Source organism: Mus pahari, chromosome 4, assembly GCF_900095145.1.
Source record: "Mus pahari chromosome 4, PAHARI_EIJ_v1.1, whole genome shotgun sequence".
Lineage (NCBI taxonomy): Eukaryota > Metazoa > Chordata > Mammalia > Rodentia > Muridae > Mus > Mus pahari.
In genome coordinates, this window is record NC_034593.1 from 15,733,421 (window position 1) to 15,745,624 (window position 12,204).

At 36.5% G+C, this 12,204-nt stretch overlaps 1 protein-coding gene across 1 annotated transcript in view; it reads left to right on the forward strand.

Moving 5' to 3' along the window:
* Hltf (helicase like transcription factor) overlaps positions 1 to 12,204 on the forward strand; it is a 57,014-nt gene that overhangs the window by 26,356 nt on the left and 18,454 nt on the right. Inside the window, exons 14-18 of the mRNA XM_021195653.1 lie at positions 2,163 to 2,260; positions 4,226 to 4,369; positions 5,391 to 5,529; positions 8,791 to 8,926; positions 10,478 to 10,657. Of these exons, the coding sequence (XP_021051312.1) occupies positions 2,163 to 2,260; positions 4,226 to 4,369; positions 5,391 to 5,529; positions 8,791 to 8,926; positions 10,478 to 10,657 (697 nt within the window). The remainder of the gene's footprint in view (positions 1 to 2,162; positions 2,261 to 4,225; positions 4,370 to 5,390; positions 5,530 to 8,790; positions 8,927 to 10,477; positions 10,658 to 12,204) is intronic.

Genomic DNA, 12,204 nt, shown 5'->3' on the forward strand with positions numbered 1-12,204 from the left:
GTTAGTGTCCATGTGTCTCTGTTTAGTTTCTCTTTCCAGGATCTGTCCATTGGTGAGAGTGGGGTGTTGAAATCTCCCACTATTATTGTGTGCGGTGCAATGTGTGCTTTGAGCTTCACTAATGTTTCTTTAATGAATGTGGCTGCCGGATGACTGGAACCAGAAACGGGATCCTTCCCAGAAGCTGTGATGCCTCTCCAATCCTCTCTCTCCCAGGCAGTGCACCGGAGCAAAGATCTACTGAAAAGAGTTTAAATAACAATATCAAATATACTATGAAAAATTTAGAAAATACTGAAAAGGAAGAAAGGTGGTGTAGTTTTCTCCATTCCTTTCACACTGTATTTGTTCTAGAAAGGGTCAAGGTATGATGGAAAGTGTGCTTTCTCGAATCCAAGAGGTGTTTATTCTTATAAACCAACAACGTCATTTATGATTGATTCAAAGCTTGACTTGGATAAATTTAAATAAAGATACAGTTTTAGTGATATTAAGATTTTCTTTTCTTAACAATGTCATAGTATTTCTTATGAGTATGATGGAAAGAGATTGAATTAAGGATGGATGTCTGAAAGAATTGTATTTCCGTGCCACGGTCTCCATTTATAGCACAAGATCTTATTTCCATGGCTTATTGAACAGTCAGATGGGATGCAATGAATAAGTAAAAGACTTTAGATGTTAAATGATACAAAGACAATAAAGCAGTACAGTATGCATAAAAGTAGAATTGAATATAGCCTATTTAAAAATGATATATTTTGCCGGGCAGTAGTGGCACCTTTAATCCCAGCACTTGGGAGGCAGAGGCAGGCGGATTTCTGAGTTTGAGGCCAGCCTTGTCTACAAAGTGAATTCCAGGACAGCCAGGGCCAACAGTAACCCTGTCTCGAAAAACTGAAAAAAAAAAAAAAAAAAAGATATATTTTGGAACTGGATGGCTTAGGGGTTAAGAGCACACACTACTCTCCTAGAGGCTCCAGATTCATTTCCCCACAGCTAACTTGGATAGCTCACATGCTCGTAATCCCAACCCCAGGGGATCCAACCACTTCTAAGCTCTGTAGGCACTCACACAGACATGTCATATGCACACAGATAATTAAAAAATAAATCCAAAGATATTTAATTAGAGAGGGAAAATCCACCTTGAATATAGGCAGTCCCATTCCGTGGACTGTCCTGCACTTGGGAAGAAGTTAGCTGGGCACCACCATGAATTTCTGCGTACTTCATGATGTGGATGATGTGTGACCAGCAGCTTCATGCTCTCGGTGCTGTGATTTTTCCATCCACTACAGGCTGTGTGTTCTCAGTTTGTGAGCCAAAGTCATTCCTTGGCTTTACTTTTTAAACTTGCTCTTGTCAGGTATTTTGACACAAAGACTAACAGAAAATTGGTATTGAGCAATGGCACTGTTGCTGTGATGAGCTTAACAGTGCTTTGTAGCAGTTAGCATTGGTTTGCAGGAAGAATGTGAAAGGTTTTGGAGCTGTAGGCTGTAGATGCCCCATAGACAAGAGACTGTTGGGCTGTTCTGGTGGGAATTTGGAAGATCAGAATGCTGAAAGAAATGTGGAGAGTAGGGACTTAGCTTATCAGGTTTCTGGAAACTTCCTTGGGCTTGTGGCCTATTACGTTTTAATCTGGCAAAGAATCTGCTTAATTCTGAGTACATCTTGATCATTTGAGTGGTCCTGAATTAAAAAGTATTGGTCGACTAGTTGTTTGGCACAGGAATTTCAACACAGGATAGGAGAGCACTTAGGCTATGTTATACTTTCTTCCTTCTGCTCTTAGCCATGTTGACAGAAACCTGCAGGTAGGGCAGGAAGCTAAGGCAAACACACAGCTTGGTAAGGAAGAGCATGAGAGTTTATAGTTGAGTAAAGTAGCCCTGGCTATCTTGGAACTCAAGTCTGTAGGCCAGGATGGTCTTGAACTCACAAAAATCAGCCTGCCTCTGCTTCTTGTGTGCTGGGATTAAAGGCAAATACCAGCACTTCCACATACCCTCCACTACCACCTTCAGCTTTGTTTTTAATTTTTCTGGATTTTTTTCTGTATATATGATGATTGCTGAGACCTTTTTGAGATGTATATTTCAGAATTTTACAAAAGCAGGTCTACGAACAAGTCTGTCAACATCTTGTTCCTTTAGGCACGTCTATGACAGAGGGCTCAAAGGCATGTGACACTGGAGAGAGGACAAGGACAACGCTGATCATCTGTCCACTCTCTGTGCTGAGCAACTGGATTGTAAGTCTAAAGCCTTTCAGCTTAAAGTGGGATGTTAACATGTTTGTCTGTGAGAACATGTTATACATATATGTGGCGTTCATTTTCATATATGGTAAGTGAATTACATTTGTTGAAGTAAGTACTTTTTTTGAAGGCTTATCCGATTAACGTAATTGCTAATATAGGGTTTGATTTGTACTTCTGCTTCTGCCACTTTTGTTCCCTCCAAGAGGACCACATTTCTAATTTAACACTCCTGTTCTACTGAGTTTTGGAATTATGAGAATTCCACTATAGTAACTTCTATAACAGTCTGTAACATCACACGTGCTTGCTTGGCTTGTCCTTCAGTTCTTCTCATAGATTTTTCTCACTTAATCCTCACCATTCTCAGTTGCTAGGTGACCAAGTTGAAACAGAGAGGCTAACTTACGTGACTAGGGCCATCCGGCCAAGAGAGAGAGCTTGAATGTGGTCACCAACCTTTGACCTTGTAGTTCTTGTTTTAAGGTAACCAACTAGAAAAGTATTCCCTGCCCCCCAGCCCCTGCAAATTGTTTTTCTTTTTGAAGAACATCGCATTGGGATGGGATCTCTTTTGTATGTTGTGTGTAAGGAACAGCCTACTTTTATGTCCCTTCTAATTTGGACCTCAAGCTTTGTTTTATAATGAAATATTATTTTGGAAGCATTACACATAAAGACCATTGGATATGACCTTTCATTCTTGCTGCCTTCAAGGATAGCTGTCCCCTCCTGATTTACCCTATCTCAGGAAGAGGAAATCCTGCTCTTCGTAAAACTATTGCCTTAATTTTTATGTCTTATTTCATTTTCCCCACTTCCTTTTTCTATTTTCCCCTTTCTCTTAGTTATTCAGTCTGATCCCACTGGTTTTCTTCGTGAAAAATATTCAGGTGCTCAATTTAAATACTTCCTTTAATTATGTTTCACACTGACATTGTTGCTCTTCTGTATTCCTTCCCTGGTGTCGCCCTTGGATGACAATTTCTTCCTTATGCTCTTACTCCCCAAATTGGCTTCTGTTTTCAGCTGTCAGAATTGCACTGGGAGAGATACCTAGTAACTTGTTATTCCCACTGTCCTCTTGTTGACTGTATATTCATCTTTTTTTTTTCTTTATTTTTTTGACTGTTTTTAGGCATTGATTTAATGCATTTCTTCTTCATATTATCTTTTTTTTCCCTCTATCAAGGGCCATAAATCTTTAGTAGACTGCTTGCCCAGTGTGGCCAGCACCGTAAATAAAAAATAAAATAAGAAATAAAAAATAAATAAATGATGAATAAATGTTTAGATAAATATAAAAATGGATAATCAGTATTTTAGTATAGTTTTATATTTTAAAACTTTGAGTAATATAAACTTAGAAAAGGAAACCTTGGCAAATAAAATTATGCAAAAATGTAAAGGCATAGTGGGCATTTGAGCACATAGAGCACTGGTTCTCAGCTTCCTAATGCTGTGACCACAACAGTACCTATGTTGTAGTGACCCCAACCATAAAGTTATTTTTGTTACCACATTATAACTGTAATTTTGCTACTGTTATGAATATAATGTAAATATCTATGCTTCTCAATGGTCTTGGGCAACCCCTCTGAAAGGGTCCTTCAGTCCCCAAAGGGGTCAAGATCCATTAGTTCAGAACTGTTGATACATAGGCTCATGGTAAGCAGTACTTCGTTCTCCCAACAAACATGAGTTTGAGACTGTATACGGACAATGGGGATGATGGGTTTGAGCCTCACAGTGGTAACTCAATAGAAAAAACAAGAAATGGCTGCTTATTGGTAGGATACGCAAAATATATATAATGTGCTTTGTATGTTTCTTAGTTTTATGATGTGACACAAGTCGATAATTATTAATATAGTTATTACACTTTAGTTTTAGTAAAGTGAAGATGATAGACTTGATACTCATCTGCTTCCTATTAAAATATTTGTTATTTTCTTTTAGGACCAGTTTGGACAACATGTAAAATCAGAAGTGCACTTGAATTTTTATGTTTATTATGGTCCTGATCGTATTAGAGATTCAGCCTGGCTTTCAAAACAGGATATTATTTTGACTACTTACAGTGTTTTAACTCATGATTATGGAGTAAGTATGCATATACCTAAACCTTTAAAATATTTATTATTTTTCAATTGTCTGCCTGTCTGTTTGTCTGTGTGGTGAGTGCTAGTGCCTTTGGAAGTCCCTATAGTTGGAATTACAGGTATTTGTGTCACATGGGGTGGGTACTGGAAACAGAATTTCAATCTTTTGCAAGAGCAATAAGCTCTTCTAACCACTTAATTATTCTCCAGCACTACCGAGAGATTGTTTAAGGTTGAATTTAATTGCTGTTTTTCATGTTTCTAAGTTACTCTAAAATTAATCTGTTTACTATCTGACTTTGAAAATACTTAAGAATATAAAATAGCATGTTGCAAAGAAGAGCTTTGTACCTTCTTGAGATAATAATTTGGAAACAGTTTTCATTTAGAACATTTTTGATTAAAAATTTAAATTTGGATTTTCTCTAGGGGTCATCACAGTCTGTACACAAATTTCTTCTTGGTGTTCTGGAAATTTTTTTTTAATGACTTGATTAGTGTTACAGCTTGAAAATAAACTTTTTGCTTATAGTAGTTATTAATTAAGTTTTCAGTTCTTTCATGAGCCTGTTATTTTCCTTAAGAATTCAAGTTATTTTGGAAATACTATAGTTAAAATCTCAATGTTCTAGAAAGAATGCTACTATTTGTGTAAAAGAAAGCAAAGTTGTTACATTGAAAATTTCTTTATAAGGGATGGCTTTTCTGTCAAGTTTCAATCTGATACAAAATGGTTCACTGTATTATGTATGACTTAGTCAACTTCTTAGCTTGGAGAAGCAGCTAGTGCTCCTTAGTGGCACTTTGTGTATCATGTTTAGTATTTTGTGTATTTAGCTCTAAAATAGAAGTAATATTAAAGGCTTGTAAGTATTCACTAATTTAATCTTTGGAGTATGTAACAGAGCCAGGAACCTTGTAAGAGTTGGTAATAACAATCAAAACTATTATTATGTAACAAACACTTATGTATTGTGTTATTTTACTGTGCTTTGTGAAGTCACATGAAATCTCTATTGCAGACTAAAGATGATAGTCCATTACATAGCATCAAGTGGTTAAGGGTGATCCTGGATGAAGGCCATGCCATTCGAAATCCAAATGCTCAGCAGACAAAAGCTGTACTTGAGTTAGAGGCAGAAAGAAGATGGGTATTGACAGGTAATTATAGCATTCAACTTTATTTTTTCTTATTTTAAATGTGTCTGCTCACGTGTATGTGGGTATGTGTGTGTGAGTGTGTGTGCAGGTGCTCATCCAAATGTGTGTGCATTCACGTAGGAACTTGATATCAGTATCAGGCATCTTTTTGGATCCTTCTTTACCTTTTCACTGAGGTGGGATCTCTTAGCTGAACCCAGAGTTCACAGTCTTGCTAGGTTAGCTATCCATCTGGCTTCTACCTTCCAAGCACTGGGGTTACAGTCAGGCTGCCATACTCAGAATTTATGTGGGTTTTGTGTATCCAACTTCAGTCCCTCATTTTGGCAAGCACATTAAGTACTGAACTAACTCCCAGCTATCATTTTTTTTTCGTTAGTTTTTAAGTTAGTGTCTAAACATTATACATATTAATGGACTTTATTGTGCTATGGAAGCTCATTGTATCATTCTCAAATTAGGGTAATTGTATCTGTTTCCTCATTTATTTTGTAGCAAAAGCATTCAAAATGTTTTCTTCTAGCTTCTAAAATTAGATAGTACATTGTTTTTCTTTGGTCACCTTACTGTGCAGTAAAAACAACAGAACTTACCTTTCCTGCCGTGCTGTACCTTAGTAACAGTTGAACAGTCTTACCCCTCTTTCTTCCTCCACTACTCTTCAGTCTTCAGCGACCACCATTCCTCTTTTGATTTCTAAGTGGCCAATTTCAGAAATTAACACGTGTGTGTATGTGTGTGTGTGTGTGTGTGTGTGTGTGTGTGTGAGAAAGTATACACATGTGCCACATAGTATATATGTGGATGTAAGAGGACAACTTACAGTTGTACTTTTCCTACTATGTGTAATCTGAGTTTGGTCTTTAGGCTTCACAGCAAGGTCCTTACCCTGAGCCATCTTGTCAGCCAAATAATTCCATATGAATTTTAATATAATTTTTCTAGTTCTTTAAGAATGCTGTTGGCATCTTGATAAAGATTGATTTTGATTTGTAGATCATTTTGCACAGTATGAACATGTCTTACAGTTTTACAATTTTACTGCTGTGAACAGACACCATGACCAAGGAAACTCTTATAAGGACAACACTTAATTGAGACTGGCTTACAGGTTCAGAGGTTCAGTCCATTATCATCAAGGCAGGCATGGTGCAGGAGGAGCTGAGAGTTCTACATCTTCACCAGAAGACACACTGGAGAAGACTGACTCCCAGGCAGTTAGGATGAGGGTGTTAAAGCCCATGCCCACAGTGACACACCTACTCCAACAAGGCCACACCTCCAAATAGTGCCACTCTCTGGGCCAAGCATATACAAACCACCACAGGATGTTTTTACAGTATTTTTTTCTCTTTGACATGAGTCTTTAATTGTATCTATTTCTTTAAGAAACAAATGGCTATCTTTTTCCTATAAATTGAAACATATATTTTTGTATTTATTCCTTCATTGTATATAACCTGATTATCTAATCCTGATAATCTTATCCATTAGATAACCTGATTATCTAATCCTTAATAATTATTTGACTTAGAACTACCTATCTATTTGTTGCTAAATTATTTTACAGGCCATTAATGAGTTATATTCCATTACCTAATATAAGAACCTTCTTAAGATGTCTTGGTAATATCTTGGAATGGTTTCTCCCCAAGGCCAGATGGGTGCATGACCTAGACAGGCATCGAGAGCAGCCTGCCCAGGTGATGCTTTTTGTTTTTATCCCCCCCATTGGAGAAAAAGGTTGTTGTTTTGTTTTGTTTTTTCACAATATTTCTGGTCATGCTTTCACCTTCTCCAGCCCCTTCCAGCTTCTTTCCACCTCCCCACAGTACTGATTCTTCTGATCCATGAACAAGTGATGCCTTTTTTTTTTTTTTATGTTGTTGTCAGTTTCTTTCATTGATGTCTTAATAGTTTTCACTGTCATTATTTTTCATCTTGTTAGATTCCTGAGATTACTGATGCATGCTACTGTGTCTGTCTTTATGCGGTCTCTTGGCATTTGAATGGACTCAAATTCAAAGTTGCCAGATAGAAAATCAACATCCAAAATTCTGTACCATTTTTATATACCAATGGTGATCACAGTTTTGCAAAATAGAGCTGTTATCGACTATTTGCTGTTCAAGTATAATCTTGGTTGGCAACAATTTCCTGGCATGTGTTATTTTACTGTGTCCGACTTTTCTGATACTATTAATGGTCAAATTAATGATTTACATAAAGTGATATACAAAATCTCTCAGGTGATCTTTGAATGGCTATCATTGATATGATGGCTTTTCCATTTCCTTGGCCCTCTATTAGCTATTCTTTTAATCATCTTATTGCTTGCTTAAACATAGAGGCCATACATTCTATCATGACCTTTATACAGGCACTCTTTTGTCTTTACAAACTGAGAAATGGGAAGATGTAGGGGCTATGAGTGGTCATTGATAAGTGTTGGAGAAAGCAGAATTGTAAATCAGCAGTTGTCTTCTCCGGAGGACATGAATACAGAAGGCTGGGAGAGGACGTAGTTAGTGACTTGGTGGGGACAGGCCTTACCCAGATCCCCAGAGTGTTTTTCCTTAGCTTTGTTTCTCAGTGAGTAGGACTCCATCCCTATTGTCACATGTAGTTTATGTCCTGCTGAGTTGTCTCTGTCAGCGATCACACCAGACCCTATCCCTTTAAAGCCATAGAGCCAATTTTTACGGTCACATGTACTTTTCAAAAGAGTTTCAGTGTAGTCATGCCTTAAGGTTTATTGTGCACATTGAATTAGGATGGCTGTTACCTAGAAAATTTTTCCCTAAAATTATACTGTATTTAAATATGTCTAAAATAAACTGGCTAGTGCCGGACTCTAGAAACATTGACCTAACACTTCCTATGTCATGCTGACCAGAATTTCATTCTTATCTCACCCAGACTTTTTTGCTGGCCATGACATTTGTAGCACAGCCTCCTGCAATATTGTCCAATAGCAAATTATCTGAAAAAGAAACAAGACTGAAGATGGCTCAAACATAAAGATGTTTATGTCAAACATTTGCCATGTTAAGTATATGAGAACCTTAGTTAGCATGGGCCTAGTAGTGTCCAGTTTCAGCTGTCATTTGTCTCATTGGACCAGGTTACAGAACCATAACTCAGTGATAGAGTTCTTGCCTAGCATGTGTGAGGCATAGATGTGATTCCCTAGCACCACAAAACCAATCTATTTTTAAGAGTTACAATGGTTTCCTGTTTTAAATATTTGTTTTGTTTTAGGTACTCCTATCCAGAATTCTTTAAAGGACTTATGGTCTCTTCTGTCCTTCTTAAAACTTAAACCATTTATTGATAGAGAGTGGTGGCATAGGATCATACAGCGTCCTGTCACTACAGGAGATGAGGGAGGACTTAGGTAAGTAAGTTTATGAGATAATCCAGTAGTGACAATTAATGGAACCTAGCGTTAGTCTCCAAAGCATAAGAGCTTCTGGGTCACTGACTCTGAAGACCTAGTGACTTGTGTTTGGGGATCCAAGCTTTCTGTTTGTGCATCTTTTTTGTATTTCAGCAAAATTAAAGGGAAAGGCAGAGCTTTATGGTCACTGTGTGTAGCTGTTACCCCTAAAGTAACAGGTTCCACAGTGATATGAAAAGCTATATCCTTTGATGATTCACTATGCACTATATTTTGATAACTTATATAACTTTTATAGAGACATTTGATATGGTATATAGTACACAGTGGACAGTGATCTCAAAAGTTTTAATGAACATTTCATATGGTTGATTTTGGTGGGCACAGATATACGGTGACAAAAGTTTGAAAACATTAATGGGTATTTGGCCATATTCTTGAGTGCTGTAGTTTTAGAGCAGTGATTTTCTAAATAGGATTTGGGACCCTATAGTGGACCATACAATCATTATAAAAGTATCAGCATGGAAAAAGAAACAGAAACATAATAGAGATGGAAAAAATAGTACCAGAGTACGTTCTCCATGTGAGGATGTATAATGTATATGTATTGAAATTCTTACTTCTGTTATAGCTAGATACAGTAAAATGAGCTTCTGTTTGTGAGTTAAACTGGAAATGATTCTAAATGTATGCCATTATTCTTAGTTGTCAAAACTGCTCACATGATTCCTAAGAAATATTTTTGCCTATTTAGTCTATGTTAAAAATTGTTTATTTTATTATTATTGGCAATAATAACTGATAAGCATCATTTTTAAAAAAATTGAAATTGAGGGAAAAAAGTGGAATGATTACAGAACCAAGAAAGGCACTTTTTTCCTCTTCTGAGTTTGCATGATTTACTTTCCAGTTATTCATTAACTTATTTGATTTTCATATTATACCTTTACTTTTCATATTACATTACATGTGACTTTTAAAAGTTTATGTATTCACATCTCAAATGCTGCCTCCTTCCTAATCACCCCTCAGGATTCCTTTCCCCATCCCCTGTCCTCTTTGCCTTGGATTGAAGGCCCCAAAGGTGATAGCAACCCCATGGGATTTTATTTTTTTTTAACTCATGAGAAGAGGATTATTATAGAGTACAGAAGATAAGCTTTTACTCATATCTGTACTCTATTTAAAGTACCTTAAACTTAATAAGCTGCTTAGTAAGAATTCAGATATTGGATATGGACTGGTAAGTTGATAAGAAGGCATTTGAGAAATAAAAGTATCAATGTTGACAACACAACCAGAAAAGCTTTGGAAAAGTAAGTACACAATGTAGAATAATTGGTATTATATTGACGTGTAATTTCATTACTTTTAGTAATAGTTTTTTATTTACAGATTATTTTTGAGACTATAAAAACCTAAATAAAAGATTTAAAAAAAAACTTTCAATTTAGTAAGATTATAAATCAACAAACTTGGTTTTTGTTCCTTATTTCTCAGTGTATTTAAAAATAGTTATATAGTTACTTGTTTTACTTTGACTAGGCGTTTACAGTCCTTAATAAAAAATATCACGCTTAGAAGAACAAAGACAAGCAAAATTAAAGGGAAACCTGTTTTGGAGTTGCCAGAAAGGAAAGTATTTATTCAGCATATTACTCTGTCAGAAGAAGAGAGAAAGATTTATCAATCTGTTAAAAATGAAGGCAAAGCTGCCATTGGAAGGTATGGAAACAGAATTTCACTTTACATTTTATGGGTATGTCTACTTACAGATTTTTAACATTTTAGCTAAAAGTCTGAAATACATTAAAAACTATTCTTTTGTGACCTATACTTTAATACTTTCTTCTTCTGCCTCCCTTTCTTCCTTCTTTCCTTCTTTCCTTCCTTTTTTTAAAAGAGAGTTGAAATGAATGAAACAAGTACAAATCATCAGCTAAGTAATTTCTTGGGCCTACAAAAAATAAAAGCTTATTTAAAACATTGATTTTAGAGGTCAGAGGGCCTTGCTTACTTCCATTCTGAGTGCCATGTGAGGATACACACAGGGCAGGAGGCATGCATCCAACTTGGGCTTTTATATTTGTTTTCTCTTTGACATATTCCTGAACCACAATCTCCTTTGGTTTTTCTCTCTAAAAATCAACTTTTCAGTCAGGTATTCCCTCACTGTCCTATAAAACAGCTTTAGTACTTCCTGAATCCTTCCTTCTGCTTCTCCCACCCCCATTAAGCTTAATGTTTTTAAATTTCCTGCTTCATTTTATTGAAAATATAAAACCCATTTTAGTCTATTGTATCCCAGTATATTTGTATGTTAGGTTCTTAGTAATCTTGATTTTTAATAGTTTGAGAAGAAATATCACTTAGCACTACTAAGATTTTGAACTTGGAAGTTTTTTTTTTTTTTTTTAATCTCTCTTATGAAATCTGCTTTGTGCCAACCTCATTAAAGTGTGTATTGCTGTGAAGAGTCTCCAGTTTACAGTCCTCTTTTGTTGTCTCATTCTCATCCCTGTGAGCATCCACAGCAGATGCGTTTTTGCTTGAACTGAATTTGCCTTCTGGTTCCTAAGTCTTTAATTGTCATCATTTTCTGTTCTTAGATTTCTACATTTTGTTGTAAGTCAGGCTGACATATTTCTTCCATGTTTGTAATACTACCCAGAATATCATCATACTGTAAAGATGTTTTTCAAAAATGGTTGCACATTTACTTTGTTTTCCACAACTTCTTGCCATCTTACTCTGTAGATGCCCTGGCCTCACAGCTCACTGACTGCATTCTCTACTTTCTTTTTAAGTGTTTGAGCACAGCATTGAGAAAAGAAATTAATGCTGAAAATTGGAGCCCAGAAGTCAGATTGTTGCCTTTTTTTCTAAGGCTGACCCAGAGATTTGAAATTTGTGAGAGGAGTATCAGAGTTTGGATCTCAGGGCTAGAAAAGGTAGAATGTTCTAAGAGCTTAAGCTTAAGCCATTCAGGTAGGACTTTGGAAGACAAGAATGCTGAGAGAAGTGCGGGCAGTGGAGGCTCAGATCATGAGACTTCAGAGCAGAATAAGCACTAGATTGATTCGTCACATGGTGTTCTATTTTTTTCTGTTGCTGTAATAAAATCCAGTAAGAAAAGCAATTGAGCCAGGCGGTGGTGGCGCATGCCTTTAATCCCAGCACTTGGGAAGCAGAGGCAGGCGGATTTCTGAGTTCGAGGCCAGCCTGGTCTACAGAGTGAGTTCCAGGACAGCCAGGGCTACACAGAGAAACCC